This window comes from Dermacentor silvarum, chromosome 4 (assembly GCF_013339745.2).
Source record: "Dermacentor silvarum isolate Dsil-2018 chromosome 4, BIME_Dsil_1.4, whole genome shotgun sequence".
Classification (NCBI taxonomy): Eukaryota; Metazoa; Arthropoda; class Arachnida; order Ixodida; family Ixodidae; genus Dermacentor; species Dermacentor silvarum.
The window spans coordinates 6,859,761-6,872,964 of NC_051157.2; the positions used below are offsets into that span (position 1 = coordinate 6,859,761).

At 47.5% G+C, this 13,204-nt stretch overlaps 1 protein-coding gene across 3 annotated transcripts in view; it reads left to right on the forward strand.

The window, feature by feature from the left end:
- Window positions 1-13,204, forward strand: part of LOC119449372 (uncharacterized) — a 98,193-nt gene that overhangs the window by 57,573 nt on the left and 27,416 nt on the right. For all 3 annotated transcript variants that reach the window (XM_049666751.1, XM_037712542.2, XM_049666752.1), the window contains exon 2: window positions 1,120-1,228. In XM_049666751.1, coding sequence (XP_049522708.1) covers window positions 1,120-1,228 — 109 coding nt within the window. The remainder of the gene's footprint in view (window positions 1-1,119; window positions 1,229-13,204) is intronic.

The following is a 13,204-nucleotide window of genomic DNA, read 5'->3' on the forward strand; positions in this document are numbered from 1 at the left end:
TGAACGAATGAAGCCAATGAGTGATGAAACGCTTTCATTTTTAAATAAACTAAATGGAAATGGAAATTCTTGCAGTTTCTCTGTAGCAGTGCACGGAACAACCGCGAAAATGCGCAGCTTGGTTCGGACAGCACCCTAGAAGCGCAGAGTATTGGAAAAGCCCTCTTTTGCTATGCACATGTCTGGGAAGGACGGAGGCGCGATGTGAGCACAAGTGGCTTCCGTCGAAGCTGTGAATCGGAGCACAGTGGTCCGCCTCACATGGCTGTCACCCTGGAAGGAAATCCGCTTGCGGCAGCATGCTCATATAAACGTCGCACATGTGAACAACGCATATAAAGAACACTGCAAGGACGACGGGGTGCAGAGACGTATTTCACGAGAGTTCAGTAGAGAGGAACGTGACACTTGGAGGTGGCGACTCAAAGGTCCTTTGGTCACGCCAGCTCTGCAGCCACGGAGCTTCTCGTTCCTGCCTTTGTGCGCACACGCGCTCTTTTAGTGTGCTGACATGTCCAAAAGCATTGCTGCTATTTCCCGCCAAATTTGGAAGACCGCCATTTTGTTTCTCAATTCGGCTAGAAGCACGTTGCATATGGCTAGCTACATGTTTTGTTACCAACATTGACATGTGCCGATAATGACACGATACTAATCAAATTTCTTTACCAAGTTTCTTCAGTTATGTTGCAGTGCTTGAAGGAAACCTGCATACCCCTTCAATATATACGTGGTCTTTTATTTCTTCTTTAAGCACATTGAATTTAAAAATATATTTTTTAGGTGCTACCTTCAAATGTATAGCCTGTGAAGCTCTGGGCCGTACTGGGAGCACATGGTTGCTTGCGATGCTCACGTATCGAATATACCTGCTAGCCAGGCGAGGACTGGTCAGCGCCAATGGCGCAGACCGAACATTTCCCGCGCAAGTCGTCGGGAAATGTATTTCTGGTTAGCGTCCCTCAGTCACTGTTTCTGAACGGCTATAAGTGTAGTGCATGGCTTCCTCATTAAGGTGTACCTCTCGTGCAAGCTATGTCCACTTATCCAGCCCACGCTATTTGCTGCAGCTGTTCGACAGCTGTTGAAATTAAAGCGGCGCTCTCACTTTGCGCGCAGGCGACAGGGATCAACGTCAGCAGCGACCCCATCGACCTGGCGGCGGCCATGCATTACGGCAGCACCAGCAACGCCCCGCCCTCGGCGTCTCGCTTCTGGTTCGGCAACGGTGCGCGATGCTCATTCATTCACCGCGGCTCAGTTACACGTGCATGCAGACAGTTGCCGCGCATCAACTCGTTTCCTGCCGTGCGAGGTGTCCGACGCAGCACCGCACCAATGTGCACCACCCTTTATTTATTTATTTACTTATTTATTTTACCATCGGAGTCAACATACATTACAGAGGGTAGTGATTACAGAACAGGATGGGGAATAAAGAAAGCATAAGAGTGTTCCAATTATACAATGATATAGCTAAAGAGAACCAAGAATGCGACAAAAAATTCTACAAAATATTGGCTAACAGTTGGCTTACGCGTTCACAATTTTTTCATCATTTGGGATTGTTACTACTGGTGTGGGTAGACAATCATTCGCGGTATGCAGAAATGAAGTGGTTTTGCATGCGTACCCGAATGTCGACTTCATCGACATGGCGACGGGAAATCCAATAGGGAGCAAAGACTAGCAGATCGCGCAAGGCAAGCATTGTTTGTGGAAAAGGCTTAGGTGGAGCATCAGACACGTGACGTAAAGCGAGGGAAGGTGCACATTTGAATTTTACTTCATGCTCGGTTGTAGTTATTTCTAGAGATTGCATTCAGCTAGTTTCACATGGCTTATTCAAGTTTTGTAAGGATGAGTGATTTGTATAGCGTTAATTTGACAGATGGTGATTTAGCGAAATTACGACCAACATGCGATTAGGGTTGTTCATAACGTAAGATATGTGTATTCCGTGTTAGATTGTAGCTATAACATGCTGAAACAAACTGAAAAGCTTTAATTTGTGGGGGTTCGCGCATCCCCACAAATTCACATTAAGAGGTTGCCATCAAGTACAAACACATGATCAGTTTGTGGCACACTTTGTCAAACGCTTTATTGAAGTCAAGGAAGATACAATTCGCCAAGGGCCTTTCGTCAAGAATAACATTGCGTTTGTGCATGAAGAGTGTTAATTGAGTTTCATATGAGTACGATTTGCGAAATTTACGCTGCGATGGTGTGAAAAAGAATGGTACTCCAGAAAAGTAGGTATAGACGCGAGACCAATCTGCGTATGCTACAAGGTAGGCTAGTTAGTGAACTCGGTCTGTAATTAAAGGGGTTACCTGATTTGTGAATTGGGACTACCTTCCCGACTTTTGACTCGTATTGTAGAACACTGTCGTTAAGGAATTGCAGGAAAATTCTTCTTAAGATGATAGACGAATAGAAAGATGGGCTTTGTAGCACTTTTACGTTGAAGGAACCAACAACCGTCCGGAATGTCTGTTGAGATTATAGTGGCGATGCAAAGATCGTGACCCACAATGATAGGAACAAGCATTATCTTTACCTTTAAATAAGAAATCATATTTTTAAATCGGCGCTGAAACTCACGCGACAGTGCCGGGTAGGGGAGGCGGGAGTGACATTCTGCGGCAAAACGTGTCATCGGGCCTTGCAAATTCACCCGTGTGCTTGCGTTGTAGTGCACGTTAAAGAACCCCGGGTGGCTAAAATTAATCCGGAGCCCCCCACTACAGCGTGCCTCATAATCAGAACTGATTTTGGCACGTAAAACCCCAGAAAGAAGGCCTTGCAAGTTGTGTCCACTTCTAAATAATAAATGTACAGGCCTCAGTTCTTTTCAAATCCTGTATCCATAAAGTAACAAAAAACGTTTATCCCATTTTATCTCAATTTATCTGTGTATTTGTAATCTGAAAATAGTTTTATACAAAAGTGGCGCCGCCGCCGTCTCGCAAGTTCGAAGCCAGCCACGGCACGCAACGATTGTGTACCGCAAGGAGGTGCACGCGAGCACTGCAGCCGCCCGCCTCTGCCGTCATTGGTCGGACACAAAGGCACCCTCGGAGGAACGTGTATCGTCTGTGGCTGGCAGGAAATTTTGCGAAGCGTCCGTGACACCTCCTCTGCAGTGATAAAAGCTGGAAGGCGACTGAACCTCTGAGCGATCGAGTTGGGGCGGAGTCACTGCGCACGGGACTCTGTCGCGTCAAGGGAGCGGGAGTCTCTAAACAGTTTTAGCAGAGCGCCACTTACGCTCCGCTCCGATTTCATGCTCTGAGAAACTGCAGGGAACTGCGTAGATTTCGCATTTGATAAGCGCGTCTTGCCGAGACGCGAGCGACGCGCAATCAACTCGGCTGCAAAACGGCCCCAGGTAGATAAGCCCAAACCGCATTCACGCGATTTTGTGCGCGACGGCGACGAGCGACGGCTTCGAGCGACGAAACGGGCCGTCGCGCGAACAGATCGCTCGGTCTTTTCGCGCAGTCGCTCGATTCTAGAAATCTAGAATTCGTCGCTCGTCGCCCGGAAGTGCTATGAGCGACTAGCCAATAGCGCGACGCCGGAACTGGATATACATCAGTCAAGTACTATACCGATTGTCGCACGGAACGAGCAAACGACTAGATTTTGATACGTGCAAGGATAATAACGTAGTGCAAGACCTTTAGAAATATTTATGCTGCTCTTTACACTAAAACACATCAACTTAAATTAATAAAGCAAGCGTCACGCCAGTTTCGGCGAGTATTTGCTGCCCTCATACCGGCAACACCGGGGAGGCGTCGCTCAAAGTCGTCGCTCGCATGCGGTGCGACTTGTAGGCGACGAGCGACCGCGACAGCCATCTCCATCGCGTCGCTTGTCGCTGTCGCGCTCAAGATCGCATGAATGCGGTTTATACTATACCCTGTTACGCTCCGCTCAGTCGGCTTTGAAGCGGAGCGAGGGATGCGGTCTTCGTTCCGCTGCCGGTATGAGCGTTGTGCGCAAGCGCAATAGCGTTCCCGCTAAGCGGTTGTGTGGCATTTGCTAGCATATGCCGGTCTCAGCGGAGCGGACCGCAAGCGCTCAGCTAAAACACTCTATTATTGTTGCGACGCAGCAGACACTTATTGGCGCGTAGGAAGACGGGCGCATTTGGCGCGAGCTGGTTTCCATCTTGGTCTCTGTGGCTGCGCTGCTCTTGTAAATATTATAGTTCCTTTGTTTGTGTGTCTCTGCACGTAACAATAGTTTGACCACACTATCTTCGGTATCAGGCAACATTTTGACCTATGATGACGTGTCAATTAATTTTAAATAATTTCCGTGGTTTTACAGGCCGAAACTACGGTCTGCATGGTTGCGGAGGAGAAGCGTTCGTGGCGTGGCGGCATCGGGCTCGAGGTCCGGCCTTTTTTATCGATTTGTATATTTAAGAACTGGCCGAAGGGCGAACGATTCCCAGCGAAAGAAAGCGTCGTGCTGCTCGGACATATGCGCGGATGCGACGGCGCAGCAAACGAGGCCGGATCACAGCCCTCTGCTGCAGCTACGAACAACCCTGGCACGGCATGCCGCCAGCACTGCTATCAATTCGGAAAACGTGACTCCATACGCATGCGCGAAATTCTTCAGGATGTTCCATTCTGAATCTTGAGGCTGTGCGCCATAATGGTTAGAGTATAGCTGGCTTCTGTGCTGGTGGTACCGTGATCGAATCCCACCGGCGGAATTTGTATTTGTTTATGTATTTAGATTTGTATGCATCATACATGGCTAGACGGCGACCCCAGGGGCACATACGCAGTGTCACATATCAGTTCACATGTTTAGGCTTCACCATCTCCGTGATCGAAAGAGGCTGGAAACACACATACCCGATGAGGAAATTTGGTTGTGGGCAACTGTGTGGGCGCAGGTCAGCCAGACGCACAAGAAGGGCAACCAGAGACACAAAGAGACGTCTACATGAAACGGCACATGGGACTAATACAGAAACACATGCACCATACAGATAAGCTGGGTAACTGTCACGCTCGAGCACTCACAATGCTAATCAGGAGTTCCGGCCTCGTGGCGATGGCTCGGCGGACTGTGCTCTGACGGCGGTGAGTACGGGCGGCGGTTGAAGTTCAGGGTGGCACCAGAACGTGGCCCGGTTCCGGAGCGTCAGCTCAGGGACGTAGCCCGAGCTCGGCAGCGTAGCGGTGAGGTGAGAGCCAGGACGAAGCTCAGCACAGCAGTGGGGTGAGAGCCCACTTGAAGAACGCCCGGTTTGAAGAACGCCCGGTTTGAAGAACAGGACCAGGGCTCTGGGACGTAGCCCGAGCCTGGCAGCACGGCAGCGGTCGTGTGAGCGGTGACGAGACCCAACTCAGCAGGACCCGCGACGATGGTAGAAGCCGGGGCGGCGCCCGGTTTGCAGTACAGGACCGGGATGCCGGGACGTGGGCCGGCGTTCGGTCCGCTACATCTCGCTGCACTCCCCGTTCTGTCAGCCTGGCTGCCCCGTCGTTTGAGATGGCCTCTCGCGGCACGTGCACCAGCCACGCGCACTCCCGCGCTTTTCGGCCCCGCACGCCGAACACAAGCACAGAAAAGCCCGCGCATTTCGAATATCGGCCACGCACACCGATCACAGGTCGTCCTCCTACCACAGTGGTGGTAACTCGCTAAGAAAGACCCCAAAGTTGCGAAGGAAGCCTTCATGGCCTGGCCTCCACCAAAGCGAGAATTATCATAAGCGACTCCAAAATCGCAGTTCATAATTTCGCGAAAGGACGCATCTCGCCAAAGACGCTCAAAATTCTAAACAATAACAGCGACCGTCATCGCGGGACGATCCAAATTATTTGGGCGCCAGCGCACTCCTCTCTCCCCGCGGTAACGGGGCGGCTCACAACGTAGCTCGCCGAGCAAGTGAGCCGGCCCAGCCGGGAACGAGAGGAGACCGCGTGCTCAGCTACAAAGAAATAACCGATTACTATCGGCTGGAAGGGCCCGGTACCCACCAGCTCGTCCCGCGCTAACCAGGAAACAGGCGGTGGCCCCTGGCGCCTCCTGCAAACAAACATATATCCTAACCCGGTGGCCTGCAGCAGATTCTATCCTGGGCATACAATGATCAATGCAAATTATGTAAAGGAAAGGCGGATTTGCCACATATTCTATGGACATGCACGAAGGCGGCTCCTTTCGAGGGCCGCAAAATTGAAAATCGTCAGCGGTGGCCCAGACCCTGCTGCTCAGCTCAGACCAGTAAGACTAGGTCTGGCCCGTCCAGCTATAGTCAAGGCAGCCGCTGAGACTCAGGGGATCTCGGCCGTTTGCAAGGCGGAGGGAGGCTGCGTCCGCCCTCCTGATTGCTGGCATCAGTAAAGGTTGAATCTCTCTCTCTCTCTCTCTCTCTCTCTCTCTATATATATATATATATATATATATATATATATATATATATATAATAGGCCGCAATCTCAGTGTTTGATACAACAACTATTCCACCGCTTAATCTGCATGTGTTTGCTCATTTTCTGCCTCCGCAGTTCGGTTTGAATCGCCTTGGGATTCTTCATGCGAATCATTCCGCCATCACTCGGGACTAAAGCCACAGGTACGCTGGTGGTCCCACTGCGCAAGAAAAGCTCCACAGGCAAATCAGGGGGAGGAATGGAAGCCGACCAGGAGTATGCCTCCTGGCCTGGTGATGAGAGAGACATAGCAGATGAGCACGAAATTACTCTAATATGTTAACAGCTTTTCTAAAGAAGGGTCAAAAACAATTAGCTGAAAAAGCAAAGATCAATAGGAAAACCGCCAGCTACTTGACCAAAACCCGCGTGGACCTTCTCTGCAGAGAAAATGGCAGAGAAAAAGCGTCGATGTTGTTGTTGTTGTTGTTGCCTCAAAACATGGCTCGTACCCACGAGGGGGATTGGCCACACTGGATAAAATAAAACATGCACCTAACAACGAACAAAATGGTAAAGGTGAATAATCAAAATTAAGATTTTGGTAACTCCTTAACACAGATTTTAAGATGTCCTATACTTAAATTAACTTAATAAAAAGTAAGAGAAAACTAACTACAAAAATAACAAAGTAACATGTCCCACGGTCGGTGCCCTAGCAGCGTAACCTTCCGGATGCTTCAATAAATTTGTGAACAGCAGTGATCATAGAGCCCTGACTTGTGCCTAATTGACAGGCCCCAAAAGACAAAATGTTTGGCGTTGTAAGTGCCAAACCCAGATTACTGCTTGGAAATAACAGAAACATTCTACGGAGGGAGGAGAAGCGGTGGCAAGAAAGAAAGAAATGGTCAATAGTCTCCGGTTGATTACAAAACGAGCAGAGATCAGTGATTGATAAACCGGATCTATGAAGATAAAAATTTAGGCGGGGAACTCTGCAGCGAAAAGTTGACAGCGTCACCTCACATTGGCGTGAAAGGCACTTGCTCGTGTTCCACCGAAATTTTAAATGTTGAAAATCGTCTGAAGAAAGTATGGACGAGTCATGGCAACTCAGCAATAAAAGGCGTTTAAATCTAGCTCCTGTTATAAAAGAGAAATCAGGAAGAATATTTATGACCGGACCATTTAGTGATGTCGAAGCGAGCGAGTCAGCTGATTCATTTAAAAAGATTCCACTATGTCCGGGGACCCAGACAAAGCGGACTTCGGATAAATTTTCTGGGGCAAGAGTAAAAAATATACTCAGTAGGTGTGACTGATTATTGGAAGTTAAATGTGTACAGACCGAAAGCGCATCTGTAACAACTATTACCTTAGAATTATGTGGACCCAATTTTCGGATGGCAAGAATAACTGCCAGAAATTCTGCAAGAAATATTGGAGTGTAATCAGCGAGACGGAGAGCAAAAGACCAGTTGAGTTGATTCGAAAAGATGCCAACACCAGCCTTCTCTAAATTTTGTGATGCGTCCGTAGAAATAACCAAATGAGACGGAAATTGACTAAGATGGTCTTGAAGGAGACCTTCAAGTATGCGCGCAGGAAGAAGTTTTGCGTGGTTTGGAAAAATATCATCAAAAGTTAGTTTTATCTTGAATGAATTAGATTTTGGAGAAATCAGGCGCGGAAGGCTAACTTGAAGTTTAGATAACAGCGATTGAACAAAAATAACTTGTGGCTGTCGGTAACGCCGCCATCCTGTTCTGAAAAATGATTCTGGTGAATTGATGAAAACGGGTTGCAAATTGGAAAGGGGTGTATCATAAAGCTTCAGGAAAGTCAGGACAGTAAGTTGCTTAAATCTGGAATCAAGCGGAATAATTCCAGACTCCAGATAAAGAACATTATTAGCCACAAAACTTGGCAGCCCGAGGCAGAGACGCAGCGCTTGCCTTTCCAGTAGAATTAAAGGTCTTAGCTTGTATGCTGCACATCCTGAAAAAAGAACACAACCAAATTCTAGGATGGGGCGGACGTAAAGCTTATAAATCATCAGCAACGTAGATCTACGCATCCCTGTGCTTTTATTGCTGAACCGGCGCAACAATGCCATTGCACGTTCTCCTTTATTAGCATTTGCTTCTATTTGCTGCTGCCAGTTTAGCTTACCATCATAAGTTATCCCTAAGTACTTCAAAGTTGGAACTTGCGGAATCGGCTGATTACGATTATGAAGAGAAATAGAGACATGATTTGACAATGGAAACACCAGTAGAGCGCATTTCTTTACGTTAAGCGAAAAAGACAGGCCGTCCAGCCAGGACTCGAGTTCAGACAAATAAGATTGCAAAATTTGGTATAACGTATTAATATCCCTTGCTGATGAGAAAAATGCAATGTCATCAGCATAGAGATAGAGTTGTACATCCTGATGGATTGGCACAGAAGATAACAAAATATTGAACAAAAGTGGCGAAAGAACTGATCCCTGTGGTACGCCTCTCGTCTGATTATACGTATCCGATGTCACCCCATCCTTGAAACAAAAAAATTCTCTATCTAAAAGGAACTCTTGAATCCAGGCTACTAAATAGTCTGGAACAGAACAGCTAACTAATCGAGAAATTAAAATTGCATGTTCGACACTGTCATATGCTTTTGCAATATCTAAAGTTACCAATGCCGATATATCTCCTGATTGTCCTGCGAGTCGAATGCGGCTTTCTAAATCAACGTGAGCTGACCAAATGGAACAATGAGGCCTAAATCCTATTTGTCTCGAGCACAGAATACCACGAGAAGAAGTAAATTCAAGGAGCCGGACATGAATTACTTTTTCTACAATTTTGACTAGATTCGATGTAAGTGCAATTGGCCGAATGTTGTCCAAGATATATTCGAGGTTTTCTTTTTTAAGCAAAAGCACAATTTTTGCAATTTTCCAAGAGGTCGGAATCCATGTATATTGTAGTGAACAGTTAACTATATTTAAGAGCTCATCTGGGAAAGAGTCAAACAATAATTTAATCATAGTAAAGGTGATACGGTCCGATCCAGGAGCCGATTGATGGGCAGATAAGATGACATCGGATAATTCTGTCATGGTAACTTCTACAAATTCAGATGTAGAAATTTTGAACCTCCTCGGTCTGGGACACAGCGAAGAAAAGCGTGCTTCAAGCCCTTTCGCGATATTATTTAGTGAATCCGCCGCTTCTTTGGGGGATAGAACAGCAGAAAATGACCATATGGACTGTTGAACATCTTTTTTGTTGCGTAAGAACCTAAAAAGTGCCGATCTTCTTTCTCGTTTTGACAAAGACGTATGTATTGCATTTTTTTGTTCATCTTTAGCTTTCGCCACAGTTCGTTTAAATAGAGCTGCATAGAACTTATAGTCCATCCAATTTTTCGGTGAATGATTATGTTGGAGACTTTTCCACGCTGCTTTTCTTCGCCTATAATCCCGTGTGCAAGCATCGTTCCACCATGATGACTTCGACGGCGAGCTGCAAGACATAACCGTAAACTCAGCAGGCTGAATAGAAGAGTTTAAAAGCGATACGACAGAGTCAGCCCTCCGTTGTTCATCATAAGTACTCAACGCTGATAAGCCTGCATTTATAGTTGATTTTTAAGTTGTATAATTAATGAGTCGTCTTTGTCGTATAATAGGAGCCTGACGTGAAAGCATAATTTCAAAAGTGATGGGTAAGTGATCGCTACTTGTTCCATTGTCAAAGGTGTCCCAAGATGAAATAGACATGTTAGCAGAGGAGAAAGTCAGATCTAATGCAGAAGAGAATCGCCCACGTAGAAAGGTAATTTGTCCTGAATTGTGACATTGAAAATTGTTGTCATGCACCCAATTCCACAACCTCTTTCCACAACCATCCGTTTTAATTCCCCAAGAAGTATGATGCGAATTAAAATCTCCTGCCAGGAGCGTTGCATTTGAACAGTTTCGGAACAGTGAGTCCAGGTGATCAGTGTTCTTGACTCCGTTCGGGAAGTACGTATTAACCACTGTAAACACAGAGCAACCTGGCAGCAAAAAATCTAATCCTAAAATTTCGCAGTCTTAACACACATGTTCAAAAGTTACAGTTACCTTATGATACATTTTTGATGAAACTAGTATTAACAGCCCACCGCCCCTACCTGGACGATCTAAACGAAATGTTCGAAAATTATTAATAGTAAATCTTTGATGTGACGAAAGCCATGATTCCTGAAGTAAAATAACATCTGGTATTATTTTGTGTACTAAATAAAGAAGGTCAACGTAACCTGAGGATATAGAGCGGCAATTCCATTGGAGAACCTTTACTGATGCTATGACGATCCTAGAATGGATGACTCCACGGCAGCACGCAACGCATCCTGCTCGTGGTGATCATTGTTCTTTCCTTTTTTAGGCTTAGATTTAGGAGTATCCGTGGGAGAAAGTGGGGAACCCTTGCGTCTATTGCTGATGGTCCCAAGCCTCATGTGTCCAAATGGGTGGCTAGGTCCCGCAGTTGCTGAGACCGGAGAACAAACTGAGGTATCGGACTCAACCTCTGCCTGATTTTCAAAGTTCGATTCATTTGAATGGCGCGCGGGAGTACTACATTGGGTTGGGTCAGCAGCAGCAGAGTGCGATTGGAGGAGGCTATTAAATTTGGCAGTTAGCATCTCAGTTATACCTTCGGCAAAAGTATTAAACAGTCGCTCCATAACTATTGGCATTGCCTTGTCAATGGCTGCGGCTACAGCGGCCGAAACTGTGGCTTCTAGGGATGTTGACTGACGGGAAGCAGCTGCCGCGTAACCAACATCGCGCTCCTTTATTGCTGATATTGCTTCCGCACGGGAACAATGACGTTTCTCCGCGATCTCAAGCACCTGAATCTCATGGCCTCGCGCAGGGCAGTTACTATCTGTAGCACTATGAGATCCATCGCACAAGCAACACCTAGGTGCATCTTCGTCGCAGGCTGATGTAGAGTGAGAGCCGCCACAATTACAGCATCTCACTGAAGATCTACATGCATTAGCACTGTGGCCAAATCTCCAGCAGTTTCGGCACTGCAATGGCCTAGGTGACAATGTCTCCACGCGGAACAAATACGGCCAAGCCTTCACTTCAGACGGGCGCGTTAAACCGGCGAACGAGACGATGACGCTCTCAGTTGGGACTCGGTTATCACCCACCGACCTATTGCATCTATAAACAGAAACAACACCAGCCGGAGAGAGCATCTTCAAAAGGGCCTCAGGAGTAATATCGGTAGGAACCCCGCGAACAATGCCTTTCACGCATGCGAGATGAGGAGGGACGAAAGCACGAACCGCGATGCTAGTGAATCTCGTGCAGTTAAGCAAATCATTAAGGCACTGAACATTAGAAGACTTACATAAAATGCCTGTCTTGCCAAAACGCCTCACCTCGGAGATGTCAACGAAGTGCTCGGTAATACCGCGCAGCTCCTCCTGGAACATTTCTGATTCGGTTAGCCGAATGGAACCACCATCCGTGGGAACGAGCGCCACGGGCAAGGTACTGACTCCGTTCCGAAGAAAACACTCCAGGGGCACCGACTCAGTGGGACGGCTAGCCGACCAGGGCGAGCCCTGGCCGGGACCGGAGACCGGCATTCACGGTCCCTGGAAAAGAAAAAAAAAACCTATAGAAGAAACAACGCCCTACGAGCAGTTAAAATGTGGCCAATCCCCTTTCGGATACGAGACAAAAGGTAGAACGGTGGCCGGAACCACAGAATCGCCAAGACGAAGAGCTACCTGCGCATTCGAACGCGTCGATGTCTCGTCTCGCTGCCGTTGGTTCGCTCCCGGGCCTCCTCTTCGTCCGTCTTCTGTGGCCAGTCCGTCGTTCTGGTAGTCCGTGGCCAGTCGGAAGAGGAGTAGCCGCTAAATCCTGGTCACGGCACCATGTCGCAGAAACGAGACGAGACAGCTGCGTTCGATGCGAACGAAATCAAGATTCTTCTTTTCCTTTTTTTTTATTACTTTTCTTAGCGCGCGCGCCTTTGGAGCTCGCCGTCTTCTTCTTTCTTGTCTTGTGCACTCCCATGAGTTTCAATAGCCGGTACACACAAAGAACGATCTCATAAAAGGGTAATGAGAAATCCATTGAAAAACTCGACCACCTAAGCCAACCATCTCAAGAGCATCGAGGATAGCCTGGTGAGATACGTTATCGTATGCCCCCTTGACATCCAAGAACAAAGCTGCAGATAATCTGTTGCATGACTTTTGATGTTGGACATACGTAGCGAGATCAACAACACTATCTATTGATGAGCGATCTCGACGAAAACCAGCCATGCAATTTGGGAACAAGTTGTAGTGTTTCAGGTACCACTCCAAGCGCGCAAGGATCATCTTTTCCATTATTTTTCCCACGCAGCTGGCCAGCGCTATTGGGCGGTATGAAGTGAGTTCAAGTGGGGACTTGCCTTGCTTCAGGAGAGGAACCAAGCGGCTTGTCTTCCATTCTTCGGGAACCATGCCATCTTGCCAGGATACGTTGTAGAGATCTAACAGTTCTCTACGTGCTCATTCACTCAGGTTGTTCAAGGCGCGGTAGGATATTCCATCTGGTCCCGGGGATGAATAACGCCTGCATAGAGCAAGAGCCGCTTCAAGTTCCTCCATTGTGAAAGGAAGGTCCATGCGGCAGTCATGCGAAACGGGGATGTCACTGGGGGCTGGAGAGCCTGGACCGGTTGCTTGGCCAACGATCCTTGCACAAAACTCTTCTGCAACATCAACATCCAGCC